Source organism: Amblyraja radiata, chromosome 29, assembly GCF_010909765.2.
Source record: "Amblyraja radiata isolate CabotCenter1 chromosome 29, sAmbRad1.1.pri, whole genome shotgun sequence".
Classification (NCBI taxonomy): domain Eukaryota; kingdom Metazoa; phylum Chordata; class Chondrichthyes; order Rajiformes; family Rajidae; genus Amblyraja; species Amblyraja radiata.
Window position 1 is genome coordinate 32,266,176 of NC_045984.1, and position 26,518 is coordinate 32,292,693.

Sequence of the window (26,518 nt, forward strand, 5' to 3'; positions counted from 1 at the left end):
GCCGGTTTTGTAAGGCCCTGGCTGGATCACTGAAGTGCAGTTTGGGCACTGCAAATAAATAATGTACTGGCCTTGAGAGTGTGTTGCAGATTTACCAGAATCTCGTGTCGAGTCTAATTATGGAATATATAGAACGTTTAGAAGGAATATAATCATAATCATGGGTAGACACAAAATGCTGGAGAAACTCAGCGGGTGAGGCAGCACCTATGGAGAGAAGAAATATGCGACGTTTCGGGTCGAGAAACTCTGGGTGAGGCAGCAACTGTGGAGGGAAGGAATAGGCGACGTTTCGGGTCGAGAAACTCAGTGGGTGAGGCAACAACTGTGGAGGGAAGGAATAGGCGACGTTTCGGGTCGAGACCCTTTCGGGTCTCGACCCGAAACGTCACCTATTCCTTCCTTCCATAGATGCTGCCTAACCAGCTGAGTTTCTCCAACATTTTTTGTCTACCTTTGATTTTTTTCCAGTATCTGCAGTTTTTATCTTAAAGATAATCATCATACTTTATTAGCTAAGTGCAAATTTTACAATGATACTGCCTAAGGGCGTGGAAGGCAGTGTCAGACTATTCCAGAGAATGGTTTGCACAAAGGCCTGGACAGAACATGGACCTTCTCCAAAAAGCAGTTGATGGCGTGCTTTGTTAAACTGATTTTTGCTGGGTTGTGGAATAAATAGAACTGGGAAAGGTGGATGTCATATGTCAGTCAAGACCTCGTCGCAGATTGGAAAAGGTGTCGAAGGTGACGAGACCTATGGAAAAAAGAGCAGTCTGAAATAGGGTCCTGATACAAAACATCGCCTGTCGATTCCCTCCCATGATGCTGCCTGATCCACTGAGTTCCTCTGGCACTGTGTGTTTAAATGAGAATAGCAACAGACCACGTGTCCCCTCTAGCCTGTGTTTTTTTGTTTACCAATCAAAGTAATGTTTATTGCTTAATGCACTTTCTGGCCACTTGCTTAGAAACCCTGCTGGCAAAAAATCAGCCCTGGTCTACTCGACAACTTTGCATTCAAAGATCACCAGAATAGAGGATTGTAAAAATTCACCTTTTAGGGGGGGGAAAAGCATTTAATTTTGCAATTCTGAGTTTATGACTCGGCTGGTCCCCAATTTTGAAATTCTGAGTTTATGCCTTAGCTGGACTCCTTCAGCAGAGAAATTATCCAAGCATATTAGAAAATATTCCACCATATCTAGGCCCCCTGGTCTTTTGTACGGGAATGTGTTGTAGAGGAAATTCATTTGACCTGCTGAATTGCTGAAATTACTCATGCAATTGCCTGGGAGATAGATTCCTTGACATGGCAGGAGTATTGTTGTAAAAAAAATAGAAATAAATTCAGTGGTGCAAAATAAAAGCAGCAGATTAATGCATGGAAGAACTTCAGTTTGTGGGTAGGGACCAGGGGACTACATCTCCCATCAGTCCATGCCACGGTCTGTCGCAGGGTAGGCTGGGAGTTGTAGTTCTCTTCCGCCTCCCCCCCGGCCGCAATGCTTGGTTGGTTGGGGCCTACAACTCCCAGGAGGCACCGCGCACGCACCAATGGCGCGAGGTCACCTGCTGCTGTGGCGGAAGGGTCGTCGCTCCCGCTCAACCGAACTTGGCGCCGGAAGTCCCGGGGTCCCCGATTGACGGGCGCGGTTGTCGAATGGGCGGGCTCGGCGGCCGGCGGCGTGGCCAATGGGGGAGGGAAGGGGGCGGGACCGGGCGCCAGCAGGGTTGGTTGTGTGTGTGTGTGTCTGTGAGGCGGCGGCGGCGCAGAGTGATGCGGAGTTGGAGACGATGGTGAGTGGAGGAGGCGCCCAGAGAGAGGGAACCAGAACTAGAGCCCGGGGCGCGGGCCCGGCCTGGGGGAGAGGGGGGGGGGAGGGGGAGGGGGGGGGGAAGGAATGTGGGTGGGAACGATGGGGGGGAGGGGGAGGGGGTGTGTGTCTGTGTGGGCGCTAGGGTTGGTTTTGGGGTGGGTGGTGTGTGTAGGGGTGGATGTGGGGTGGGGAGGGGAATGTAGGGAGGGAGAGGGGAGGGGTGGATATGGGGAAAGGGAGGGGTTTTATATGTGGTTGGGCGAGTGGATATGGAGAGGGAGGGGTAGATGTAGAGAGGGGTGGATGTGGGGAGGGGTGGGGTGGATGTGGGGAGGGGTGGATGAGGAGGGGTGGGGTGGATGTAGAGAGGGGTGGATGTGGGGAGGGAAGGATGTGGGGAGTGGTGGATGTGGGGAGGGGTGGATGTGGGGAGTGGTGGATGTGGGGAGTGGTGGATGTGGGGAGGGGTGGATGTGGGGAGTGGTGGATGTGGGGAGTGGTGGATGTGGGGAGGGGTGGATGTGGGGAGTGGTGGATGTGGGGAGTGGTGGATGTGGGGAGTGGTGGATGAGGGGAGTGGTGGATGTGGGGAGGGAAGGGGTGGATGTGGGGAGTGGTGGATGTGGGGAGTGGTGGATGTGGGGAGGGGTGGATGTGGGGAGGGGTGGGGTGGATGTGGGGAGGGGAGGGATGGATGAGGGGAGGGTGTTCAGTGGATAGTGGGAGGGGGGAAGGAAGAGTGGCGAGGCAGGATGGGGATGGGAATATGAGGCAAGGGTGAGGCTGGAGTGTCGGTGTGGGATGAACTGATGGACGAAAGGCAGAGTGGAGAGGTGGGAGAATGAGGGATGGGAGGGACATTGGTCAAAGGATGGATTTGTGGAACGTGTGGACGAAGAGTGGCCGTTGGTAATTGGCACGATATTGGGGCTGGGGACGTTGACCATTGAGGCAGGCGTAGGGCTGGCGAGTGTAGATTGGTGTAAGGTGTTCAGTCAAGGTGCTGGAATGGGTGGCGGAGGTGAGGGTTTGGGACGGATGGATGGAAGGAATTGTGTTAGGCAGGAGGGGGGTGGGGAGGGATAGTTGGTCAAGGGATGGAATAGTGGGCGTTGCGGAATCGGGTTTATGGCCCCGACCACAGGTGAACAAGGAGGAGGACTGACTGAACTGTGTGCCTTCCACCACATTGAAGAATGCTGTGGTGGATGTTTGTGTTAAATCTTATTGTGTATTGTGTGTTCTTTTTAATTGTACCGCTGCTGACAAATTCATTTCACTGCACCTTCGGGTGTATGTGACGAATAAAATTGACTTTGACTTTGCTGGGTGGAAGTGTGGGTGCGGGTGAAAGTTGGCATGACGTTTGTGGGGGTGATTGACATAGGCGTGGGGCTGGAGCGTGTAGATTGGGGTGGGGTGCTTGGTCAGGTTATTAATGTGGGTAGGAGGGGTGGTTGGTATTGGATGGATGGAAGTAAGGAAGAGTGGTGAGGCAGGAGGGGGTGGGTGGTGGGAGAATGAGGGATGGGAGAGGTAGTTGATCAAGGATTAGTGTAATGCTTGACAAAGAACTGCAGATGCTGGAAAAATCGAAGGTAGACAAAAATGCTGGAGAAACTCAGCGGGTGAGGCAGCCATGATCACATTGAATGGCGGTGCTGGCTCGAAGGGCCGAATGGCGTACTCCTGCAACTATTGTCTATTGTCTATCTATGGAGCGAAGGAATAGGCAACGTTTCAGGTCGAGACCCTTTTGGGTCTCGACCCGAAACGTCACCTATTCCTTCGCTCCATAGATGCTGCCTCACCCGCTGAGTTTCTCCAGCATTTTTGTCTACCTAAGATTTAGTGGATGAATAGTGGGGAGGAATGTGAGTTGGCAAGACATGGCGCTGGAAACATGCCATTCTTGGTTTCCTGGTCCTCCAAAAATATTTCAAATGAAATTTAAACTGGAGGTGGCAGAGGGTGGACTTAAGCAAAAAAGGGTTATTGGATAAAAAGAGCTACCTTAAATTTAGTTGCGTCTGGTTGGGTAACTATGGTAGGGTGAAGACTATTCCATGCTTTAATTGTGCCGGGGAAAGAATGAATTGCTGTACATGTCTGTCTTGGTAGCTGGTATCTCAAATTGGATCAAATGCCCTCGTCTGCTCCTAATAGGTTTGGGTTTGGTGTCGGTTTGGTCATCTATGTCGAGCTGACCATTTAACATTTTGTAAAAACAGGTCAAACGGTGAGCTTTACATCTGTCTTGCAGAGGGTTGCACCCCAGTGAATTCAGAAGTTGAGTATGTAGAATGGGAATGAATGTTTGGGCAGGTGGCTGTCGAGCAATGTGTGTGTGTGGGCAAGTGTGTGTGTGTGGGCAAGTGTGCTGTAAGTGTGTGAGCAAGCGAGGGAAACAGATGAAGAGGATCAATGAGAGCGAGAGGGCTGGGAATACAAGATATAAATGTGGGCAGCTGGGTGGGTAGAATCTTTGGTTATAGATGTCTTATAATGTGACAGGTGTGTGTGTATCTGGCAGTATTGTATAGCAGTGCAAATATATTGGGTAGACAGTTAAAGTTTTGAAGCAGTCCTATAAACAAAGGAAATCTTCCAAATGTGCAACAGTTGAAAGTCTCATGGAAAATGTGAAGACAATACCTTCTAATGTTCAAAATCATATGGGTCTTTGCTTTCACGGTGAAGTGGAGAGAGTTGTCTCAGAAGACCTCATTGCCTTGGAATAAAATCGCGTACCTTCAGAACAGAGACAAGGAGGAATTTCTTTAGTCAGAGGGTGGTGAATCTGTGGAATTCATTGCCACAGACGGCTGAGGAGGCCAAGGCAATGGATATTTTTTAAGGTGGAGATTGACAGATTCTTGATTAGTACGGGTGTCATGGGTTAAGGGGAGAATGGGGTTGAGAGGGAGAGATAGATCTGTCATGATTGAATGGTGGGGTAGACTTGATGGGCCGAATGGCTTAATTCTGCTCCTGGAACTTATGAACAGGAGAATTGCAGAGAACGACGTTCCCACCCACAATACAAATGACTGGAATGTCATGTGGCAAACCTATTTGCATCAATACTGTTCCAGTGTTGTTCTGTAACAGGCCGAGCCTTTCAGTATTGTATCCTCAGATTACAGTCAGATACCTGTTACTGTCATTAATTCTTCAGTGTCTCGACCCGCAACGTCGCCCATTCCTTCTCTCCAGAGATGCTGCCTGTCCCGCTGAGTTACTCCAGCATTTTGTATCCACCTTCGATTTAAACCAGTATCTGCAATTCTTTCGTACATATAGACGTACCCACCTGTACCCATACTGTACACCAGTATTTAAGAAGGAACTGCAGAAGCTGGAAAATTGAAGGCAGACAAAAATGCTGGAGAAACTCAGCGGGTGCAGCAGCATCTATGGAGCGAAGGAAATAGGCAACGTTTCGGGCCGCACCAGCTGAGTTTCTCCAGCATTTTTGTCCACCTGTACACCAGTATCATCGGTGTGCTCTCCAGCTCTGCTGGAATGCCATTATATTCAGGATTGAGTGTGGTCGTTAACTCTCGGTTGATGAAATGTGAGCACAATCATATCTTTGGTTGTATCCATTGGCACCGACCGCTGTTACTCCTGAAAATTCCTTGCACTGCAAGAACCAAGAGTTCTTCTGCAGCATGTAGAATCTGATGGTGGTGCCCAGAGAGAAAGAACACAGGCCAGTTTGGAGTACACACTCTGGAGGGATTTGTACACACTCTGGAGGGAACTCTGCCTTCAGCAATCCGGGCTCTGCCAGTTATCACTGCCTACTTGCTCCATAGCATTATTTGTTTGGGGATTTTCCCCCATCTTTGTTTTTGGGAGTATGTAGTTAACAATCAGTGCTGTTTGCCACTGTCAAAGAAGATGTGAAAGGCCCATCTTGACCTAGAAACTCTTGAAATGGTATGTATCTGAAGATAATATTAGTCCAATTTTACTCTTGCAATGTGCATTTCAGCAATTCTACAGATTTCTTGGAATTTTCTCTGCTCTTCAGTGGAAGTTGACACCATATGACTTTGAACAATGCAATGTCTTTCTGATTTTTTCTTTAAATCGGGTTCAGCTGTTAAATGTTTGGAAGATTCTATTTTATAGACTTTCAATGCCCAGAATGGTGTTTTTAGGGTTTTGAACATTATCTGCTGGTAACTAGTCCACACGCAAAAAATACACTGTTTATGTAAAGTAATCTAAGACATAATGGCATATTTGCATGATTTATTGAACATTTATTTTTGAGGTAAAAGTACTTTCCAGCCTTGTTTTGGCTGAGGTTCAGAGGATTCCAGTTTAAATGTAACCTCTTGCCATCAGCTGCCCGACCCAGTGAATTATCGAGCTTAATGAGTTGTTTAGGGGCTCCCCCATCTCCTTGCTAGCCATGATCTCAACTCTACCAAGATCACTCCTCTCACAGACACTTGGTTGAGGCAGTGTGTGTTTCTTCTTACCTCTTCACCCATTGCCAAATTTGAATCTGGACTCCACTTCAAGTCGTCTTTATATCCCCAACTTCATTGCTCCCAGAGCTCTGATCATTCCTGATTAGAATCATTGCCATTGGCAGCCTTGGCACCAGTGAGAATTAATTCCTTCCACTCTCTGACCTCTAGAAGCTTTGTTGGTCTCTGGCGGCACCGGGCAGTAACATTTTGTTTGATGAAGCTCTGAGATTATTTGCTTCGTTAAAGATCCAGCGTAAATGAAAATCATTGCCACTGTCTTTGTTTATCTCTGCCGATTCCTTTTCTCCCTCTAACTCACAAATGAAGTTTCTCTCTCCTAACACGTGCAGCGGGCCTTTCAGTTGAACTGTGAGAGCCCGGAGTTATTGCTCTTCCCCGATTCCCTCTGCCACCTTTGTACCATCGACTGCCAGCGAACCACACTACTTAATCACACGTTGCAAAACTTTTCCATCTCCTTCTAGGGGGTAATCGTGACTTCCTAATGGATGTCTTTTCTCCTCCGAGTCAGTTTATTTGAGACCACAGTTCACACTATCCACCACAGTTCTAGTCATTTTTAATCTTCTGTCAAAATGCTGGAAACCACTTGGCTATTCAATCTCATAGCCCCATTCTTCTTCTTCTTCTTGCATATGGCGTGCACAGCCTAAAGTTGTAAACATAGAAACATAGACAACAGGTGCAGGAGTAGGCCATTCGGCCCTTCGAGCCTGCACTGCCATTCAATATGATCATGGCTGATCATCCAACTCAGTATCCTGTACCTGCCTTCTCTCCATACCCCCTGATCCCTTTAGCCACAAGGGCCACATCTAACTCCCTCTTAAATATAGCCAATGAACTGGCCTCAACTACCTTCTGTGGCAGAGAATTCCAGAGATTCACCACTCTCTGTGTGAAAAATGTTTTCATCATCTCGGTCCTAAAAGATTTTCCCCTTATCCTTAAACTGTGACCTGTTCTATTTGACAACTTGTTCTATTTGATCTTATTTGATTGTGCACGCCAGGTTGATTGAATTGGTCGAAACAGGGCAGACCACGTGAAGGTTGCAATCTCCCACCCCAGTCCCTTGATTAAAGGCATTGATTGTAAGGCATTGATAGCAGATCCATTTCTTCAGCCTGTTTTGTTTGTAGAGGAAATGTGTAGGAAGGAACTGCAGATGCTGGTTTACACCTCCAGAGATGCTCCCTGACCGTTGAGTTACTCCAGCATTTTGTGTCTGACTTTAAAGTACAGAAGACCTATGGATCCATGTTTTTGGGAATGTTGTTTCCTCCCATTGCCAGTTTGCTTTCGGCTGAGGTTTGATTCCTTGTCTCAACTGGGAAATTGGCATGTTATAATTTGGGAGATCTCATTGAGGAATGGTCTGATCGTTTGTTTGTGTGTGTGTGTTTGTGTTTGGTTACAGGCGGACTTCTTGAAAGGACTGCCAGTCTACAATGAGAGCAATTTCAGCCGGTTTCACGCAGACTCCGTTTGCAAAGCTTCGGTGAGTGCTTATCAACAGCTGGCAAGGGTCAGCCACACATCTTAGTTACTGTCAGTGCATGAACGTGAGGGTAAACCTTGCTGAGGTAGGTTCCAGTGATACTGTGTCCCAGGCATATAATTCATAGCGGGGTGGGGCATACTAAACTCAAGATTATTCAGAGCTGCATAATCCAAATCCTGGGCCACTTCATGATACATCTGACGAGTGATGAAAATTAAACAAGTTCGGAAACAGTCGGCTGTGGAGGTGAAGTCAATGGGTATATTTAAGGCGGAGATTGACAGATTCTTGACTAGGAAGGGTGTCGGGGGTTATGGGGAGAAGGCAGGAGAATGGGGTTGAGAGGGAGAGATGGATCAGCCATAATTGAATGGGATAGAAGACGGTGGGAGGAATGGCCTAATTCTACTCCTATAACCTATGAACAATGAAACAATTGCCCTCGTCCTTTTCGAGGATGTTGCCAGGACTAGAGGGTCTGAGTTATAGGGAGAGGTTGAGTAGGCTGGGACTCTATTCTCTGGAGAACAGGAAAATGAGGGAAGATCTTATAGAGGTGTACAAAATCATGAGAGGAATAGATCGGGTAGATGCACAGAGTCTGCCCAAAGTACGTGAATTGAGGACCAGAGGATATAGGTTTAAGGTGAAGGGGTAAAGATTTAATAGGAATCTAAGGGGTAACCTTTTCACACAATGGGTGCAGGAGTAGGCCATTCGGCCATTCGAGCTTGCACCACTATTCAATGTGATCATGGCTGATCATCCACAATCAGTACCCCGTTCCTGCCTTCTCCCCATATCCCCTGACTCCGCTATCTTTAAGAGCCCTATCAAGCTCTCTTTTGAAAGTATCCAGAGAACCTGTCTCTCTGAGACAGAGAATCCCACAGACTCACAACTCTCTCTGAGAAAAAGTGTTTCCTCGTCTCCGTTCTAAATGCCTTGCCCCTTATTCTTGAACTGTGGCCCCTTGGACTCCCCCAACATCGGGAACATGTTTTCTGCCTCTAGCGTGTCCTATAGCATGGTGCTCGGAACTGAACACGATACTCTGAATTCCTGTTGCTATTTGTCTCCATGTCTCCCTCTGGTAGAGATGTCACATCAAAACCCTTTGTAATTTTCATTACTTCTCAGCATCACCCTTCAATCATTCTTCTCCCCACCTTTACCGACCTATGTAATGTCACTTTCGGCCCATCTCTGCAGAATCTTCCTTTACACCTCCTTCACTGTCTTTGTCTCACGTTTGTTGTTTCTAGACCACTATCACAAGCCACTTGGGAGATATAAACAGCTGAATGCAACTTTCAAACCAAAGGCAGAAGGATTTGGGGGGGAAAGTTTCAAAACATGTTGCCCTCAGCAGCTGAGACCCCATGTGATGAAACTAATACATGATGAGCGTTTGTCAGCACTGGGCCTGTACTCGCTGGAGTTTAGAAGGATGAGGGGGAGCCTCATTGAAACTTACAGAATAATGAAAGGCCTGGATAGAGTGGTTGTGGAGAGGATGTTTCCACTAGTGGGAGAGTCTAAGACCAGAGGTCACAGCCTCACAATTATAGGATGTTCTTTTAGAAAGAAGACGAGGAGGAATTTCTTTGGTCAGAGGGTGGTGAATCTGTGGAATTCTTTGCCACAGAAGGCTGTGGAGGACAAGTCAGTGGATATTTGTAAGGCAGAGATAGATAGATTCTTGATTAGTACGGATGTCAGAGGTTATGGGAAGAAGGCAGGAGAATGGGGTTAGGAGGGAGAGATAGATCAGCCATGATTGAATGGCGGAGTAGACTCGATGGGCTGAATGGCCTAATTCTGTTCCTGTCGCTTATGACAACCTACCTATCTGACGTGATATAGCTTTTGTTGTGTTTCTGTATCAGAGACGCAGGGGCAACAACTGTTTGTAACGGGCCTGTCCCACGGGTGACTACAGATGACTGAAGCAAAACATTCAACATGTTGAAAAATGTTCGGCGGCAGTGTCGACAATTTTTGCTGTCGTAGGTGAATTCCATTAAAATTAGTCCCTGGCAGTCGCCTAAGTGGGACAGGGCCATAAGGCTACACATTAGGGAGTGGACTCGGTATCACATCAAACACACACAATCAGTCGAGGGGATAGTGGTCGATTAGAGCCATTTGTCACAGAAATTCACTAACCCTGGGGTACAGGAAACGCTGAATTTTCAAATCTTTTGCAGAATAGAAGACCGTCTGTATACCTGCCAACACGAGAGTATCCGTCGGAACAGAGTGAGTGCCGGCCTTTTTCATTCAGATACAGCGGGCAGGAACGTGATGGCTCTGGGGGGGAGGGGGTATATAGTCTGTGCTTTCCCCCCACATGGAAATTGGGCAAGAGAGTGGATCTCTACACAAATGTCCCCCAAATGTTGTGCTGGGAGATGTGTTGTCCACAGGTGCCTTTATGTCCCCCCCCCCCCCACTCCCCGTTCCTTCTCATCTCCCACTCTCGCTCGGTTCCAGTCTGTGGGCACTCCCAGATTCCTCCTCCTCTTCCTCCTCCACATAGACCCCTGTGGGATTGTACGCTGGGTGGATCCTGTCCACACCCTAGATCTGTACTTTGGACCCCAAATGAACTTGTAGCTCACTGCCGGGAGACTTGGCCTTGGTTTTACAAGTGGATTTAAACCTGAGATCAGAACTGAAAGCCCAAAGCTGTTTTTTTTTTTTTTTTTTTTTTTTTTGCAGTAATAACTAGTGTCTTTGTATGAAACTGTTTGTGGGCCACTTCCCCTTAAGTCTAAAGATAGACACAAAGTGATGCAGTAAATTGCCCCTTAGACACAAAGTGCCTTCGTCAGACTGAAGAAGGGTCCCGACCCGAAACATCACCCATCCTTTTTCTCCAGAGATGCTGCCTGACCTGCAGGTCAGGCAGCATCTCTGGAGAAAAAGGATGGGTGATGTTTCGGGTCGGGACCCTTCTTCAGTCTGACGAAGGGTTCCAACCCAAACTGTCACCCACTCTCTTTCTACAGAGATGCTGCCTGACCCGCTGAGTTACTCTAGTGCAGTGGCTCTTAACCTTGTTTGGCACCAGTACACGCATAGGCGAAACAAAACACTGTTTGTGGTATGTACCTTTGTTAGGTTACATTGAAAATAGGTGCAGGAGGAGGCCATTCGGCCCTTCGAGCCAGCACCGCCATTCATTGTGATCATGGCTGATCGTCCCCAATCAATAACCCGTGCCTGCCTTCTCCCCATATCCCTTGACTCCACTAGCCCCTAGAGCTCTATCTAACTCTCTCTTAAACCCATCCAGTGACTTGGCCTCCACTGCCCTCTGTGGCAGGGAATTCCACAAATTCACAACTCTCTGGGTGAAAAAGTTTTTTCTCACCTCAGTCTTAAATGACCTCCCCTTTATTCTAAGACTGTGGCCCCTGGTTCTGGACTCGCCCAACATTGGGAACATGGGCTCATCCTAAACATGGGCTCAACAAATTGACATGTTATTTGTGTCCCCTTCATGACCCCCCCCCCGGCAAAGCCCCAAACGACCCCCAGGTTAAGAACCACCGCTCTAGTGCCTTGTGTCTATCTTTGGTATAATCTTTGCTGGGACGACAGATGGCACAATGGGCTAAGTGTTCGGCTGGCAACCGGAAGGTAGCCGGTTCGAATCCCGCTTGGAGTGCATACTGTCGTTGTGTCCTTGGGCAAGACACTTCACCCACCTTTGCCTGTATGTGAATGTGTGTGAGTGATTGGTGGTGGTCGGAGGGGCCGTAGGCGCAGAATGGCAGCCACGCTTCCGTCAGTCTGCCCCAGGGCAGCTGTGGCTACAGAAGTAGCTCACCACCACCGAGTGTGACTGAGGAGTGAATGAATAATGCGATGTAAAGCGCCTTGAGTATTAGAAAGGCGCTATATAAATCCCATCCATTATTATAAAGCAGCATCTGCAGTTCTTGGATTCTACCTCTTCCTCTTTTTCCTCTTCACCAGTCATTGTGACAGAGAAGACCAACATTTTGCTTCGATACCTCCATCAGCAATGGGACAAAAAGGTGAGTGGTCGAGTGGTGACTTCTCTATACTTTGTGGGCGTGTGGAAATGTGGTGAGAAGGCTGAATTATCCTGGGTAACACGTTTAGAGACACGATGTGGAGACAGGCCCTTCGTCCCACTGAGTTCGCGCCAACCAGTGATCACCCCGTACTCTAGTCCTACCCGACACACCAGGGGCAATTTACAGAAGCCAATTAACCTCCAAACCTGCACGTCTTAGGAATGTGGGAGGAAACAGGAGCACCCAGAGAAAACCCAATGTGGTCACGGGGAGAACGTGCAAACTCCGTACAGACAGCACCCATAGTCGGAATGGAACCCGGGTCTCTGGCGCTGTGAGGCAGCAACTCTACCGCTGTGCCACTGTGCCGCCCCCAGCTGTCTTGACGTTTGGTTCAGGAGCATCTCCATGGGTGCTTTCAAGAGAGAGCCAGATAGGGCTCTTAAAAATAGCGGAGCCGGGATATGGGGAGAAGGCAGGAACTGGGTACTAATTGGGGATGATCAGTCACGATCACATTGAATGGCGTTGCTGGCTCAAAGGGCCGAATGGCCTACTCCTGCACCTAGTGTCTATTGTCTTCCAGTGAGTCATACATCAAGCCCAACCTGCCCTTGCCTACCAAGGTTTATCATCTACACAAGTCCCACCTGCACGAGTTTTGTCCATAATCCTCTATATCTTTCCTTCCAATGTACATGTTCTTAACTGATAGGAGCACAATTGGGCCATTCGCCCCATCAAGTCTACTCCGCCATTCAATCATGGTTGATCTATCTCTTCCCCCCCCTAACCCCATTCTCCTGGCTTCTCCCTGTAACCCCTAACACCCGTACTAATCAAGAATCTATACTTTCTCAGCCTTAAAAATACCCGTCGACTTGGCCTCCACAGCCGAAAGGGCGGGTGTGGAAATGTCTGCTGAAGTGTTGTATTTATTTCTCAATCCTTCCAGAATGCAGCAAAGAAACGAGATCAAGAGCAAGTGGACATTGAAGGCGAGAGCTCGGCACCGCCACGCAAAATCGCCCGCACAGACAGCCAGGATATGATCGAAGACACCTAGTGGTCTGATCCCCAGACGCAAGTGCTTCCCTTTTCATCATGTCATGTCTTACCGTCTCTCCACCATGCAGCCCTTCATTTGTATATCATAGGAGCACCTTTATTTATTTACATATAATTTATGGCCTGGGGGAAGGGGGGGGGGGGGGGGCAGGGAGGCAAGCAGAACAAATGGAAGCCCGATACAGATCCACAGGGAATGAGTGATCAAATAAGCGCTCCTGTTTTTGCCAGGGTCGGGGAGGGGAGGGATCTGTATCGGAGACTGGATGGATGGGTGCAGTGCAAACTCTTTGGTGAAACATTGTCGGAGTGAGAGCTTGCAGGAATGGCAATAGTCTTCACTGCAATGCATGTCTTCACCAACTTGTAGTGTCCACAGCATCTAAATTATCATCTCCCCTGGTTTAAACCCCCCCCGATAGGATTGAGACAGCACACTTTGCCACTGAGGTGCTTGTCCCGATCGTAAGATGGAAGCAATCAAGTGTGCTTCTCTAGTCCCACATTTCTTGAAACATTTTTGTCTTCATCGTACTAGAGGACCCTACAGTAGTTGCTTTTAGTCGTTCTGTTCAGTTTCCAAGTGACCATTTCCTCGCCCCATCAGAATCCAAGAGAAGTGGACACTAACCGAGCTGCCCCGCCCCAGACCAACCTCCGCTCTCGTCAACGCTGCAACCAATAAACCCTTTGGCAATTTGCAGCGTTGCTGTGTGTGTGTGTGTGTGCGTTGGGCCTGTACACATCCTTCACCTCCTACACATGATAACCTTGGAAGTTAGAAACAATTCACTGGTCTTGCGGGACATTCAGTTTTATGCTTTAGTTTGAGAAAGGGAAGCCATTTTGTATAGGTTTTTTTTTTAACAAGAATAATTGTTTTTGAAGTCCAAAGAGTTAACGTCAGGCATGCTGGCAAATCACTGGTTCTAAATCTTTGTGTGGAGGGATTGTTCCACGGATCCTCAGTGGGACACGATGGCATCAGTGTCCAATGCATTTGTATTACATTCATTTTTTTTTTCCACACAATTTTTAAACATGGGCATTGACTTTTTAAATGCCAAACTGGAGAGAGCTTGAGACTGTTAAGTTGTTCCTATGTTGATATCGCACCTGCTACAACTTTTTGTTTGTCGTGCAGTTAACTTTTACTAAGTATATTTTATGAGTAAGCTTGACAACTGGCAGGGGAAAAAAAAAAAAAGAAATCTTCCGCGTGCTGCGCCTTCAATGAAACTTAGCTTCAAAGATCTGTTTCTGCTCGATTCGTGAACCGGTTTTGCTCCACCTGCAGCCTTAGCTTCGCCGATGTGGGAAATGCTTCCAAGACGGGGGAAGGAAGGGCAAGAGATGTTCTCAATTTTGTTGCTGGTCAGAATATGTATGTTGTAACGAGTCCAGAAGTGGGCGGACATGTTCAAAACTAAATCTGAGGCACAGGCTTGCCAAGTTTGCTTCTGCCCCATGCACGGGCCATTGTGGCCGAATATTATTCTGCTTCTAATTCAAGAGCTGCTTCTCCAGTGCTGCTGCTTTCTCTACACTTCACCTACTCACTCACTCCCTCCCGACCAGAACATTGGGCTATGGGGATGCCAGGGCCCTGTTTTAGATTTGTTAAACGTTGTTCTATACTGCAGTCGCATATTCCAGTAAAATGTCTACGTTCACAGCCACGTGTTTTCCCCTTCCCCCGTCTTACCCCTAGAGTACACTTCACTGAAAGAGAACAGTAACGCACCCTCTGTAAAAGGTGCCCTTGGCTGTGACATCTTGCTCCTGGTGGCCAGGCATGGAAAGGGAATGGAATTTAGTTGAAGTTGTATCGGCCTTTCATACCCATTCAATTGTTGCCAAGGTGCCTCCCTTTCCACCAAGTTCTGGTTGCTGTGGGTTGAGGATCGATGCGTGTGAATGCATTTGCCCCACCACCGCCTCTCTCTGATGTTACAATGCCAAGTGACCGAGGTTGCCCTTTCGTTATCAACCACAATAAATGTCCAAGCTCAGTCACTGATTAACAGGACAATTGGGTGCAAAGTGTTTCCTATCCAGGGACTGTGGTGTATGCCATCCCTTGCTTCCATTCCCCTCATCCAGTCATCATCATCATCATCATGTCATTCTGCAGGGTCACATTCCCAAGGAGATGTGAGATGTTCTGGTGGTGGAGGGTGGTGGTGAATGAAGAACTGCTTCCCCTGTGAAGCTCAGCCTGGCAGTAGACTTGTGCATTTCCATTCGCTTGGGGTTGGTGTTGGTCTCGTTGTAGATGTTGTGTGAAGGGTTGCAGCCCCTAGGACCTCCAGTGTAATGTGATCTCAGGTGCTTGGAGAATCTAGGCCATTACACATCCTCACTGTGTGTGTGTGTCTGTGTCTGTCTGTCTCTGTCTGTGTGTGTCTGTCTCTCTGTCTGTCTGCCTGTCTGTGTCTGAGTCTGTCTGTCTGTTCCTTCCTTCCTTCCTGGCAGCTGTGACCCATTAGCAGATTCAGATGAAGCTTTGCAGATACTGTGCAAACTCTACATAATTGAAACTATCTCCATGCCACTGATGTGGCTCATGTGGGCATACCCAACAGGTGTGAGTCTCCTCGCACACTTTCTCTCTTTCCTCCTTATTTTGAACAAGATCCTTATTCAGAACTCCAACAGCAGCTCACCGGTAAAGATGCCAGGCATTCAGTCTGACAGGTGAGAGGATTTATTCAGTTCTGTGAATGACTTTAGACACACATTGAAGGGAAAGACACGTCACCTTGGCACCTCACACAAAGTGCTGGAGTAACTCAGTGGGCCAGGCAGCATCTGTGGAGAGAATGGATAGTCCACACTTTGAGTCGGCACCCTTCTGGGCCTTTTGGGAAGGTTCCCGATCTGAAACGTCCCCATCACAGACGCAGCCTGCCCCAATGAGTTACTCCAGCACTTTGTGTTCTGCTCCAGGTTCCAATATCTGCAGTTCCTTGTGTCTTCTAACCTGAGTCTTGATCTTCGTTTGCCAAAGACACTGGTCCCTGATCGCTGAGTAAAATCATCGCCGTTGCTGAATGGATTTTTCCCACATTTAAGTCTGCTTTCATCGTCGTCGATGCTTCAGATGAACTTCACGGCCTTGAGAAGGCTTTATCTTGTCATGAGGGGGTGATGGATAGCAGGCCCTTTCTAACTGAGGTGCAGATACCAGCTGCAGTGATTCTAGCTCCCCTGACATGACACCTTAGATCCTTACAAATCCCCAGCAGCTACAAGTGGGCTTCTAGTGGCTGATGTAGCCGCCTGCCTCAGAAGGGATAGATTGCCGGGTGGAAAGTGGGCTGTAGTTAGTGTGATGCGGTTGGTGGGAGAGGAGGCGGTGAAAGTGATGTTCCATAGTTTGAGGTTCGGACGCTGAGCTGGAATCGTGTGCCTCCCTCCACCAGAGTTATTTGTTGTAGATTGTGATCACAGCGTTTGACTGTGTTATGAGCCTGAGCATATAGGTTGTCCAGTTTGTCCTCTTCGATTCCAGACAGTTCCAGTGCTCCGCACACACACACACACACACACACATTATATTGATCGCTCGCTCAAGGGGGCATGTTCCAGTGGGCTAGTGGGGAGTCTCATTCACGGCAGGTCACCAATGCGTGTACGGTAATGTTCCTTGCCTCCCGTTCCTGCTCTCAAATCCCCACGGACATTTGGCCCTGGTCACGGCAGATCACGCTCCTGGGCCTTGAGGTGGTTTCAAGTACAATGTGTACCCGGTATTGGAGCAAGTGTGGGGGTGTAGAGAGAGAGAGAGAGGTAGAGAGAGAGAGCCTGGATATCAGTGCCCTTGCAGCCAGTAATGTCCTGAACTCGGATGGTGCGTGTGGTCTTCCCCCCCCGTCTTAAAACGTTGCACCAGCTGTGAGAGTGTTATGTGTTTCCCCTCATTATTGTATGTAATTCACACACACACACACACACACACACACACACACACACACACTCACACACACACACACACACACACACACACACTCACACACACACACACACACACACACACACACACACACACACACACACACACACACACACACACACACACACACACACACACACACTCTCATACACACACACACACACACACACACCACACACACACAACCACACCACACACAACACACACACACACACACACACACCACACACACACACACCACATACACACACACACACACACACACACACACACACATACACACCACACACACACCACATACACACACCACATACACACACACACACACACCACACACACACACACACACACACCACACACACCACATACACACACACCACACACTCTCATACACACACACACACACACACACACACACTCACACAATACACCTCACACACACACACACACACACCAGCTCTCATACACACACTCACACACACACACACACACACACACACACACACACACACACACACACACACTCTCATACACACACACACACACACTCATACACACACACACTCACACAGGCACATTCACACACACACACACACACACCTCACACACACACTCCAGCTCACACTCACACTCACACACACACACACTCACACTCACACTCACACACACACATACCTGGATGTCATTTGTGCTGCTCCCAACATGATGAAATTGTTCGCTAACAATGGAACCAGGAGCATGGACAGCTGTTTTGTTTATAGATACTCTGCCTGTTGTAGCATCCTACAGCACCATGTTTGGCAGCAGCCCGCTTTATCTCGGCTTCCTGTCTGGTGGAGTCCAACCATCCTGTTCCCCACCAGATGGACAATGGTGGGCTCTTGTTTCAGATGCCAATGCCCACCACTGTACCAGCAACATTGTACAAAGTCCCTCCCTCCCCCCTCCTGCTCCCTCTGTCACCTTTCATTTCGCTCTGCATGAACAGTGTGAGCTGGCTTTTATCAGATTTTTTACAAAAAAATAAAAAAAATAAAATGCCACAGAAGCCTTGTAATAAAGGTGTTTGTAAGTGTGAAGAATGTCAAACTTTTTTTGTATTTCCGGGTCCAGACCAGTGTGATTACCGAGCTGATTGGAGCCATGGGTGGATTGCAAACTGATAATGTCCCAGTGTGGGTGAGAGGCTGATGAGAGGAGGGGGGCAGCACTCCAGTGTTGCACCTGCATTGTACGTCCCCCTCTCGCCTTCCCCCTCTCCCCTTCCCCCCTCTCCCCTTCCCCCCCTCCCCTTCCCCCCCTCTCCCCTTCCCCCCCTCTCCCCTTCCCCCCTCTCCCCTCCCCCCCCTCCCCTTCCCCCTCTCCCCTTCCCCCTCTCCCCTTCCCCCCCTCCCCTCCCCCCCTCTCCCCTCCCCTTCTCCCTCCTCTCCCCCCCTCTCCCCTCCCCCCCCTCCCCTTCCCCCCTCTCCCCTTCCCCCTCTCCCCTTCCCCCCCTCCCCTCCCCCCTCTCCCCTCCCCTTCCCCCTCTCCCCCCCTCTCCCCTTCCCCCCTCTCCCCTTCCCCCTCTCCCCCCCTCACCGGGTGACGCCTGTATGGTCGTGAGTAGTCGCCCAAAGAGTCGTACCTTTTTCTGGTCGCCGCTGGAATTTCAACATGCGGCCTGCTGCGACTATGACGGGTGCCGGGTTAGTGGGACAGGCCCTTTAGGTCAACTGGGAGCATCAGAAAAGTGGGCGAGAGGTGAGAGTAGCCGGTGTTTCCTTGTGCTTGTTCTCACCCTGTCATCTCCACTGTACACACTACAATTGATCTTGCGGTTTGCAAACTATCCCAGGAACCTTGCCCATCCACCCGCCAGCTCTCGGTTCCTTCCTGCCTGCCTGCCTGCCTGCTGTAACCATCCTCTGCACCTCTGCTGGACATTAATTCTTGTGGCTGTACGTATGTACGTCTGCCAGCCATGGGCCACACACTCTGGCCGTTTAAATCAGACACTGAGTGTCCCGGTCCCTACTCCAGGTGTTTGACCTAAAAAAAAAACTTTGGTGAAACATTCAGGGAGTGCCGCAATGTTCAGGGTGTTATCTTACATCTAAAACATATAGTCAAGGCCTTGCCTGCACTTGAACATGAAGGTTAAAGATGACATTGTGCTGATATGGAAAAAAACAAAAGCGAGCTATTCCCCCTGATGCTTCTGCCAACTTCATCCCTCCGCCATTATGGAGTGCATTTCCTCCATTACATTAGTGACTACACTTCAAAATATACTTCATTGACTCTTTGACTACTGTGGTGGTGCCATGTGCTATAAAAATGCAAATCTTTTTCAACTGAATCAATACCGTTTCTTATTTGGAATAAATGGCCTTTGTTAGATTTAGAGGAGGCAAACTTTGGGATAGGTTAGTATTTACAGTGAGAGTGGGCTTGGCTGCGATTGCCAAGATATATTCGGAATTTTTAGCCTGGGAAATTGGGAATATTACCAGACCACCATGGCTCACGTGCGTCGGCAGCCTTCAGTTTGCCACGGGCAAATTTCGGGGCTGGGCCCCAAGGGCCAGTTATTTCTTGCTTTAGGCTATCCTAGTGACACAACCTGCAGCAGAGTCACTGCTGAAGATGGTCAGTCATTCCTGGATGACCACCTTTGTCTGTCTCTCCCAGCCCCCCCCCCCCCCCCCCCCCCCTGCCCTTCCCCTCCGTACTGAACGGTGGAGAACAGTTCGACAATGGCAATTGCAAACCGAGGCGATATTCGTATCTCCTCGCTTGGTGGGTTGGTGAACAAGAGCAGTAAAATGCCCCTGTCCCACTTAGGAAACCTGAACGGAAACCTCTGAAGACTTTGCGCCCCACCCAAGGTTTCCGTGCGGTTCCCGGAGGTTGCAGGTGGTTGCCGGAGGTTGCAGGTAGTGGAAGCAGGTAGGGAGACTGACAAAAAACCCCGGGAACCGCACGGAAACCTTGGGTGGGGCACAAAGTCTCCAGAGGTTTCCGTTCAGGTTCCCTAAGTGGGACAGGGGCAGTTTAACATATATATTACCCCCCTACCTCCCCTCCCCTCCCCTCCACTCATCGCTCCTCAAAACAGCTGGAACTATCACCGTTTGATGCCGCTGTGTAGTAACTCCTCAGCCTGGGTATTGGTTGACTTGGGTGGCTTGTAGCTCACAGTGATGTGGGTCACAGTGGTGAAGGGGGATTGGGGGGGGGGGGTGAGAGTGTGGAGCGATGCCTCATATTAAATGATATCGTGAATTGGAAAAGGCAAGAGTTGGTGTGATCGCCGTCAGTAATTACGTTGATCTGGTCTATTGCTGCTCTCTGAATTTATACACATTTTTTTGAGCTCTCTATTGTGGATTTAGCAAACAAAAGCTAATGTACCGTCTAGATGCAAATTAAAATATTTTGACAAATACCATTTCCTGTGGCTTACCGTTTGTTTTAAAGCACCGATAGTTTTTGCCGAGTTTGTATCTTGCTGCCGTGACAGGATGCCGAGTGTACAGGCCATTCGGCCCGACATTCCCTGCCACCCTTGGTTCCACCGAGTCCGCACCGATCAGCGATCACCCCGTACACCAGCACTATCCTACACACGAGGGAGACTTTACATTTTTTCTTTACCACCGCCAATTAACCTGCAAACCTGTACGTCTTTGGAGTGTGGGAGGAAACCGGAGCGCCCGGAGAAAACCCACGCAGGTCACGGGGAGAACGTGCAAACTCCGTACAGACAGCATACGTAGTCAGGATGGAACCCGGGTCTCTGGCGCTGTGAGGCAGTAACTCTACCGCTCTCGTCTCATATTTACCTATTACAGCACGTTCTATTTACCCATCGACCCATGTTCACTGTCCAATGCTGGCTCTTGATCAAACACTGCCAGATGTAAATATAATTCAAAACTCTTTCTGTGTTGATTCTATAAGTCTCTCCATGGTCTTGGCCCACCTTACTTTTGTTAGTCTGAAGGGTCTCAACCTGGGTATCAGGGATTACGTGGAGAAGGGGTTGGACAGGCTAGATGCAGGAAGATTATTCCCGAGGTTGGGGAAGTCCAGAAATAGGGGTCACAGTTTAAGGATAAGAGGGAAGTCTTTTAGGACCGAGATGAGAAAATCATTTTTCACACAGAGAGTGATGAATCTGTGGAACTCTCTGCCACAGAAGGTAGTTGAGGCCACAGTTCATTGGCTATATTTAAGAGGGAGTTAGATGTGGCCCTTGTGGCTAAAGGGATCAATGGGGATATGGAGAGAAGGCAGGTACAGGATACTGAGTTGGATGATCAGCCATGATCATATTGAATGGTGGTGCAGGCTCGAAGGGCCGAATGGCCTACTCCTGCACCTATTTTCTATGTTTCTATGAGAGGGCAGGAGAATGGGTTTGGGCAGGAAAGATAGATCAGCCATGATTGAATGGCCAAGTAGACCTGATGGGTTATTTGGACTAATTCCCCTCTAGAACATATGTAACATCACTTATCCATGTTTTCCAGGGACGCTGCCTGAACCACTGAGTTACTCCAGCACTTTGTGCCTTTTTTTAATCATCTCTCCCATGCCCAAAACCCCAAGACTTCTGTTCTTCAATTCTTGCCTCTTCTGCTGCCCTGACAGGTAGCTCCACTATTGGCAGCTGTGACACGACCCGTGGACCTCAATCCCCTTCCCATCCATGTTTAGTTTAGAGAAACAGCGCGAAAACAGGCTCTTCGGCCCAGCGAGTCCGCACCGGCCAGCGATCTCCGCACATTAACATTGCCCTACGCGCGCGCACACACACACACACACACTCACACTCACACTCTCAGACACACACACTCAGACACATTCACACACTCATACACACACACTTTCATACACACACACACACACACACACTCTCACACTCACAGACACATTCACACGCGCACACACACTTACTCATACACACACTTACTCATACACACACTCTCATACACACACTCTCATACACACACTCTCATACACACACACTCATACACACACACACACACACACAACAATTTACGATTCCCAGAAGGCGATTAACCTACAAACATTTATGTCTTTGGAGTGTGGGAGGAGACTGAAGATCTCGGGAAACACAGACTCCGTGCAGACAAGCACCCCTGGTCAGGATCGAAGCCAGGTTTCTGCCGCTGCCCCACCGCGCCGTCCTGTGTCTTCCTAAAACCGACGTCGAATTTTTGGCCATCTGTAAAACGTCTTCACGGCCAACCACAATGTGTAAGCTGCCCATTCTTCTTATCGAGTCCACACACAAGATGACAAGTTGCCCAGCCAGAGCTGAAGTCAGCAGACTTCTCGGCATCTGCATACAATGGTGTCTGTCTTGTCGCTTCTTGTGCCGATTCGGGACCTCCAAGCCGCGGAGTGTGTTCGACCGTTCATGGCCCCGACCACGGGTGAACAAGGGAGGAGGGCTGGCTGAACCTTGTTGCCTTCCACCCCAGTGAAGAATGCTGTGGTGGGTGTTTGTGTTCAATCTTAATGTGTATTGTGTGTTCTTTTTACGTGTATCGCTGCTGGCAAATTCATTTCACTGCACCTTCGGGTGTACGTGAGGAATACAATTGACTTTGACTTTTTGTGCGTGGTGGTGGAAAGATGGGTGGAAACAGGGCCCGCCCGCGATCAACGGTGAACGCACCTTCCCTCGACCCCCAGCTGCCCATTGTCAAGGTAGGACATTATCCAGTTTGTTTCTGTGCAGTTTTATTGTTCTTTATGCAGCATTACAAAAATATGACAAAATAAATAAACCCTTTTGCATGAAATAGAAACTTAATTTAAAAACCTCTGTACATCGGTAAAATGGAAGCAGATGCGGTGATGATCAGGCTTGTTCCGCTGGTTACTTTGTTGTGTTGTAAATGTGCCAATGAGATTACGTATATACATTGCATCCTTGTCTATACAATGGCCCTTCTCCTTTATGCATCCTGAGCATTTTTTTTTTTTTCCCCCACGCACATTCCCAACTAACCGTACAACAAATCGCAATACCACATTGTGACACGTCAGTCTGCTCTTGCAGTAAACCCAGTCCACAACAATCACAGTTTGTTTTTTGTTTTTTTTGCATAGGCTGTTCCAGTCAACAGCAGGGGTGGTAGGGTTTTTAAGAAGGAACTGCAGATGCTGGAAAATCGAAGGTAGACAAAAGTGCTGGAGAAACTCAGCGGGTGCAGCAGCATCTATGGAGCGAAGGAAATAGGCAACGTTTCGGGCCGAAACCCTTCTGGGTTTCGGCCCGAAACTTTGCCTATTTCCTTCAGTGTTTCGGCCCGAAACTTTGCCTATTTCCTTCAGTGTTTCGGCCCGAAACGTTGCCTATTTCCTTTGGGTTTCGGCCCGAAATGTTGCCTATTTCCTTCGCTCCATAGATGCTGCTGCACCCGCTGAGTTTCTCCAGCACTTTTGTCTACCTGCAGTGGTAGAGTTGCTGCCCCACAGCGCCGGAGACCCCGGTTCGATCCCGGCTACGGAGTTTGTACCTTCTCCCCGTGACCTGCGTGGGTTTTCTCCGGGTGCTCAGGTTTCCTCCCACATTCCGAAGACGTGCAGGTTTTTAAGTTAATTGGCTTGGTATGTGTAAAATGTCCCTAGTGTGTGTGTGTGTGTGGGGGGGGGATAGTGTTAGTGTGCGGGGATCGCTGGTCGGTGCGGACTCGGTGGGCCGAGTTTGTAGATACAGCGCGGAAACAGGCCCTTCGGTTCACCGAGCCCGTGCCGACCAGCGATCCCCGCACACTAACACTATCCCCCACACACACTAGGAACAACTTACAATTATACCAAGCCAATTAACATACAAATCTGAATGTCGTTGGAGTGTGGGAGGAAACCAGAGATCCCGGGGAAAACCCACGCAGGTCACGGGGAGAACGTGCAAACTCCGTACAGACAGCACCCGTTGTCAGGATTGAACCCGGGTCTCTGGCGCTGTGAGGTAGTTCTACTCTTGTATCTAATTTGTAAATGTATCCATGCCAACCACTCCATACATTAGTTGAGGTGTGATTCCCTTTGAGAGCAGATATATTACTGAGGACAAGTACTTGTAGAGGCTGGGATTGAAATTGCACAATTTTAAATGAACAAATTACATACTATTATGTTGGTGTTGATCTTCCAAATAAAACGAGAAGCCTTAGTTTATGTTTAGTTTAGAGATACAGAGAGGAAATAGGCCCTTCGGCCCACCGGGTCCGTGCCGACCAGCGATTCCCACACACTAACACTATCCTACACACACTAGGGACAATTTACATTTATACCAAAGCCAATTAACCTACAGACCTGTACGTCTTTGGAGTGTGGGAGGAAACCGAAGATCTCGGAGAAAACCCACGCGGTCACGGGGAGAACGTGCAAACTCCGTACAGACAGCACCCGTAGTCAGGATCGAACCCGGGTCTCCGGCGCTGCAAGCGCTGTAAGGCAGCAACTCTACCGCTGCGCCACCGTGCCGCTTAGGCAAGTGTGCCATCTCAGGTGGTTGTAAAGATCCTACAGCCACTACTTTGGGGAACTCTGCCCGACATCTATCCCTCTACTGAGGCTGAAGAAACAGGGTCTGGTCATCAAAGGTGGACACAAAGTGCTGGAGTAACTCAGCGGGACAGCCAGCATCTCTGCAGAGAAGGAGTGAACAGGTGATGTTTCAGGCCGAGACCCTTCTTCAGTCTGAGAGTCGGGAGAGGGAGACACAGAGATAAGGTGTGAAAACGGGACATCAAAGGGGATGAAGTTCAAGGAACATGTAGAATAGATCATTGTTAGCTAGAAGTGGGTGAAGTTATTATCTCCTGGTGTAGTTCTGCGATCTTACTTTGTCCAAGTTGACTATCGCGTTTGCCTATCTTACAATACATTTCAAACTGGGACATGCTGAGGCGACAGGTGCTGTGGAAATGAAAGATTTTTTTAAATTGCAAATGCTTTTCTTTATTTTTAAAAACTGTTCTTCCCAAATGATCCTTAGCTGAATACTAACTAACTACAGGACAGATCACAATTCTACTTTGTATGTGATAGTTTGCAGAGATTGAACTTCCTCGTGTCGTTTCAAATAAAGTTTGTGTTTTAATTATATGTTCCCTTATTAAATACAGACGATCATTTAAAAGGGTCAGAGCTAATAACGGAACCTTGCACACTTGATCAGTACGGGTGTCAGGGGTTATGGGGAGAAGGCAGGAGAATGGCGATGAGAGGGAAAGATAGATCAGCCATGATTGAATGACGGAGTAGACCTGATGGGCCGAATGGCCTAATTAGACAATAGATGCAGAAGTAGGCCATTCGGCCCTTCAAGCCAGCACCGCCTTTCAATGTGATCATGGCTGATCATCCCCAATCAGTACCCCGTTCCTGCCTTTTCCCCGTATCCCCTGACTTCGCTATTTTTAAGAGCCCTATCTAACTCGCTATTGAAAGTATCCAGAGAACCGGCCTCCACCGCCCTCTGAGGCAGAGAATTCCACAGACTCACCACTCTCTGGGTGAAGAAGTGTTTCCTCGTCTCCGTTCTAAATCCTGAACTTTGTTTTTAACTGAACTGAACACAATGAAGCAATACTATTTTCAGTCTCCACCTTCTCCTCAAGGGAAGTGGTTACAAGTAGTCACAGAATATCCTCACTGATTCAACATTGTAGGCTGACGACATCTTGACTAAATTGGCCTCTTCTGACACACATTAGAAAAGCTAACTACTTGAAATTGTTGGAATTCAAGGTTGACACATTGTGTTGTGCTGCAGCAAGTACGAATGTCATTGTTCTATCTGGTACACACGACAATAAAACACTCTTGACTCCTCCTGACCCAAACGGACGATGGGCTCCAGGTCCCCCAAGCATCCTTCATTGGATGGAGCATATTTTAGCAACACCAGTCCCGTAGACTTGCAAGGCCAAATATGGATGAGAGGGAGACCCAGTAGCTCATGTTCCAATTCCAGGCAACTCAACCCCTTACCGTGTCAGGGAGGGAGTGGAGTGTATGAGGTCAGTGGAAACTATTTCTGCTGAGTTTTTTTGAGTTTTGGGTCATTGTCATGTACAACGAAAAGCTTTTGTTGCGTGCTATCCTGTCAGCGATGATTACAATCGACACACTGTACAGATACATGATAAGGGAATAACGTTTACTACAAGATAAAGTGTGGTGGGTGTGTGGAACAAGCTGCCAGAGGAGGTAGTTGAGGCAGGGACTATCGCATCGTTTAAGAAACATTTAGACAGGTACATGGATAGACAATAGGTGCAGGAGTAGGCCATTCGGCCCTTCGGGCCAGCACCTCGGACAGGTTTAGAGGGATATGGGCCAAACACAGGCAGGAGGGACTAGTGTAGATGGGACATTGTGGCCTGGGTGGGCAAGTTGGGCCGAAGGGCCTGTTTCCATGCTGCATGATTTAGGCATGTTACAAAACTTACCTTCAGCGGCGCTGTAATTCTGCCACTGGCCGTGTGCGCGATTTTGGCGTGTTTGAGGGGGGGGGGGGCGGGGTTAAAACGGGGTTTTTTCCCGACCTGGTCCTGAATTATATTTGTTGGAGT

At 48.6% G+C, this 26,518-nt stretch overlaps 1 protein-coding gene across 2 annotated transcripts; it reads left to right on the forward strand.

Annotated features, from left to right (window-relative positions):
- The first annotated feature begins 1,734 nt into the window (after positions 1–1,734).
- On the forward strand, positions 1,735–14,599 carry dda1 (DET1 and DDB1 associated 1). 2 transcript variants are annotated; one of them, XM_033047212.1, is made up of 5 exons: positions 1,735–1,800; positions 7,752–7,832; positions 10,046–10,097; positions 11,823–11,884; positions 12,843–14,599. In XM_033047212.1, the coding sequence occupies exons 1-5, from the start codon at positions 1,798–1,800 to the stop codon at positions 12,951–12,953; spliced, it is 309 nt and encodes a 102-aa protein (XP_032903103.1). In that variant the 5' UTR covers positions 1,735–1,797; the 3' UTR covers positions 12,954–14,599. The 2 variants fall into 2 exon arrangements, with proteins under 2 accessions (XP_032903103.1, XP_032903104.1); XM_033047213.1 differs by lacking the exon at positions 1,735–1,800 and adding an exon at positions 5,666–5,765.
- Positions 14,600–26,518: the final 11,919 nt, after the last annotated feature.

Bases quoted from the DNA above. Each gene is read 5' to 3' on its own strand.
- dda1 (XM_033047212.1), top strand. The intron at 7,833-10,045 runs GTGAGTGCTTAT...AATCTTTTGCAG, and splicing joins ACTCCGTTTGCAAAGCTTCG to AATAGAAGACCGTCTGTATA. The intron at 10,098-11,822 runs GTGAGTGCCGGC...CCTCTTCACCAG, and splicing joins AGAGTATCCGTCGGAACAGA to TCATTGTGACAGAGAAGACC.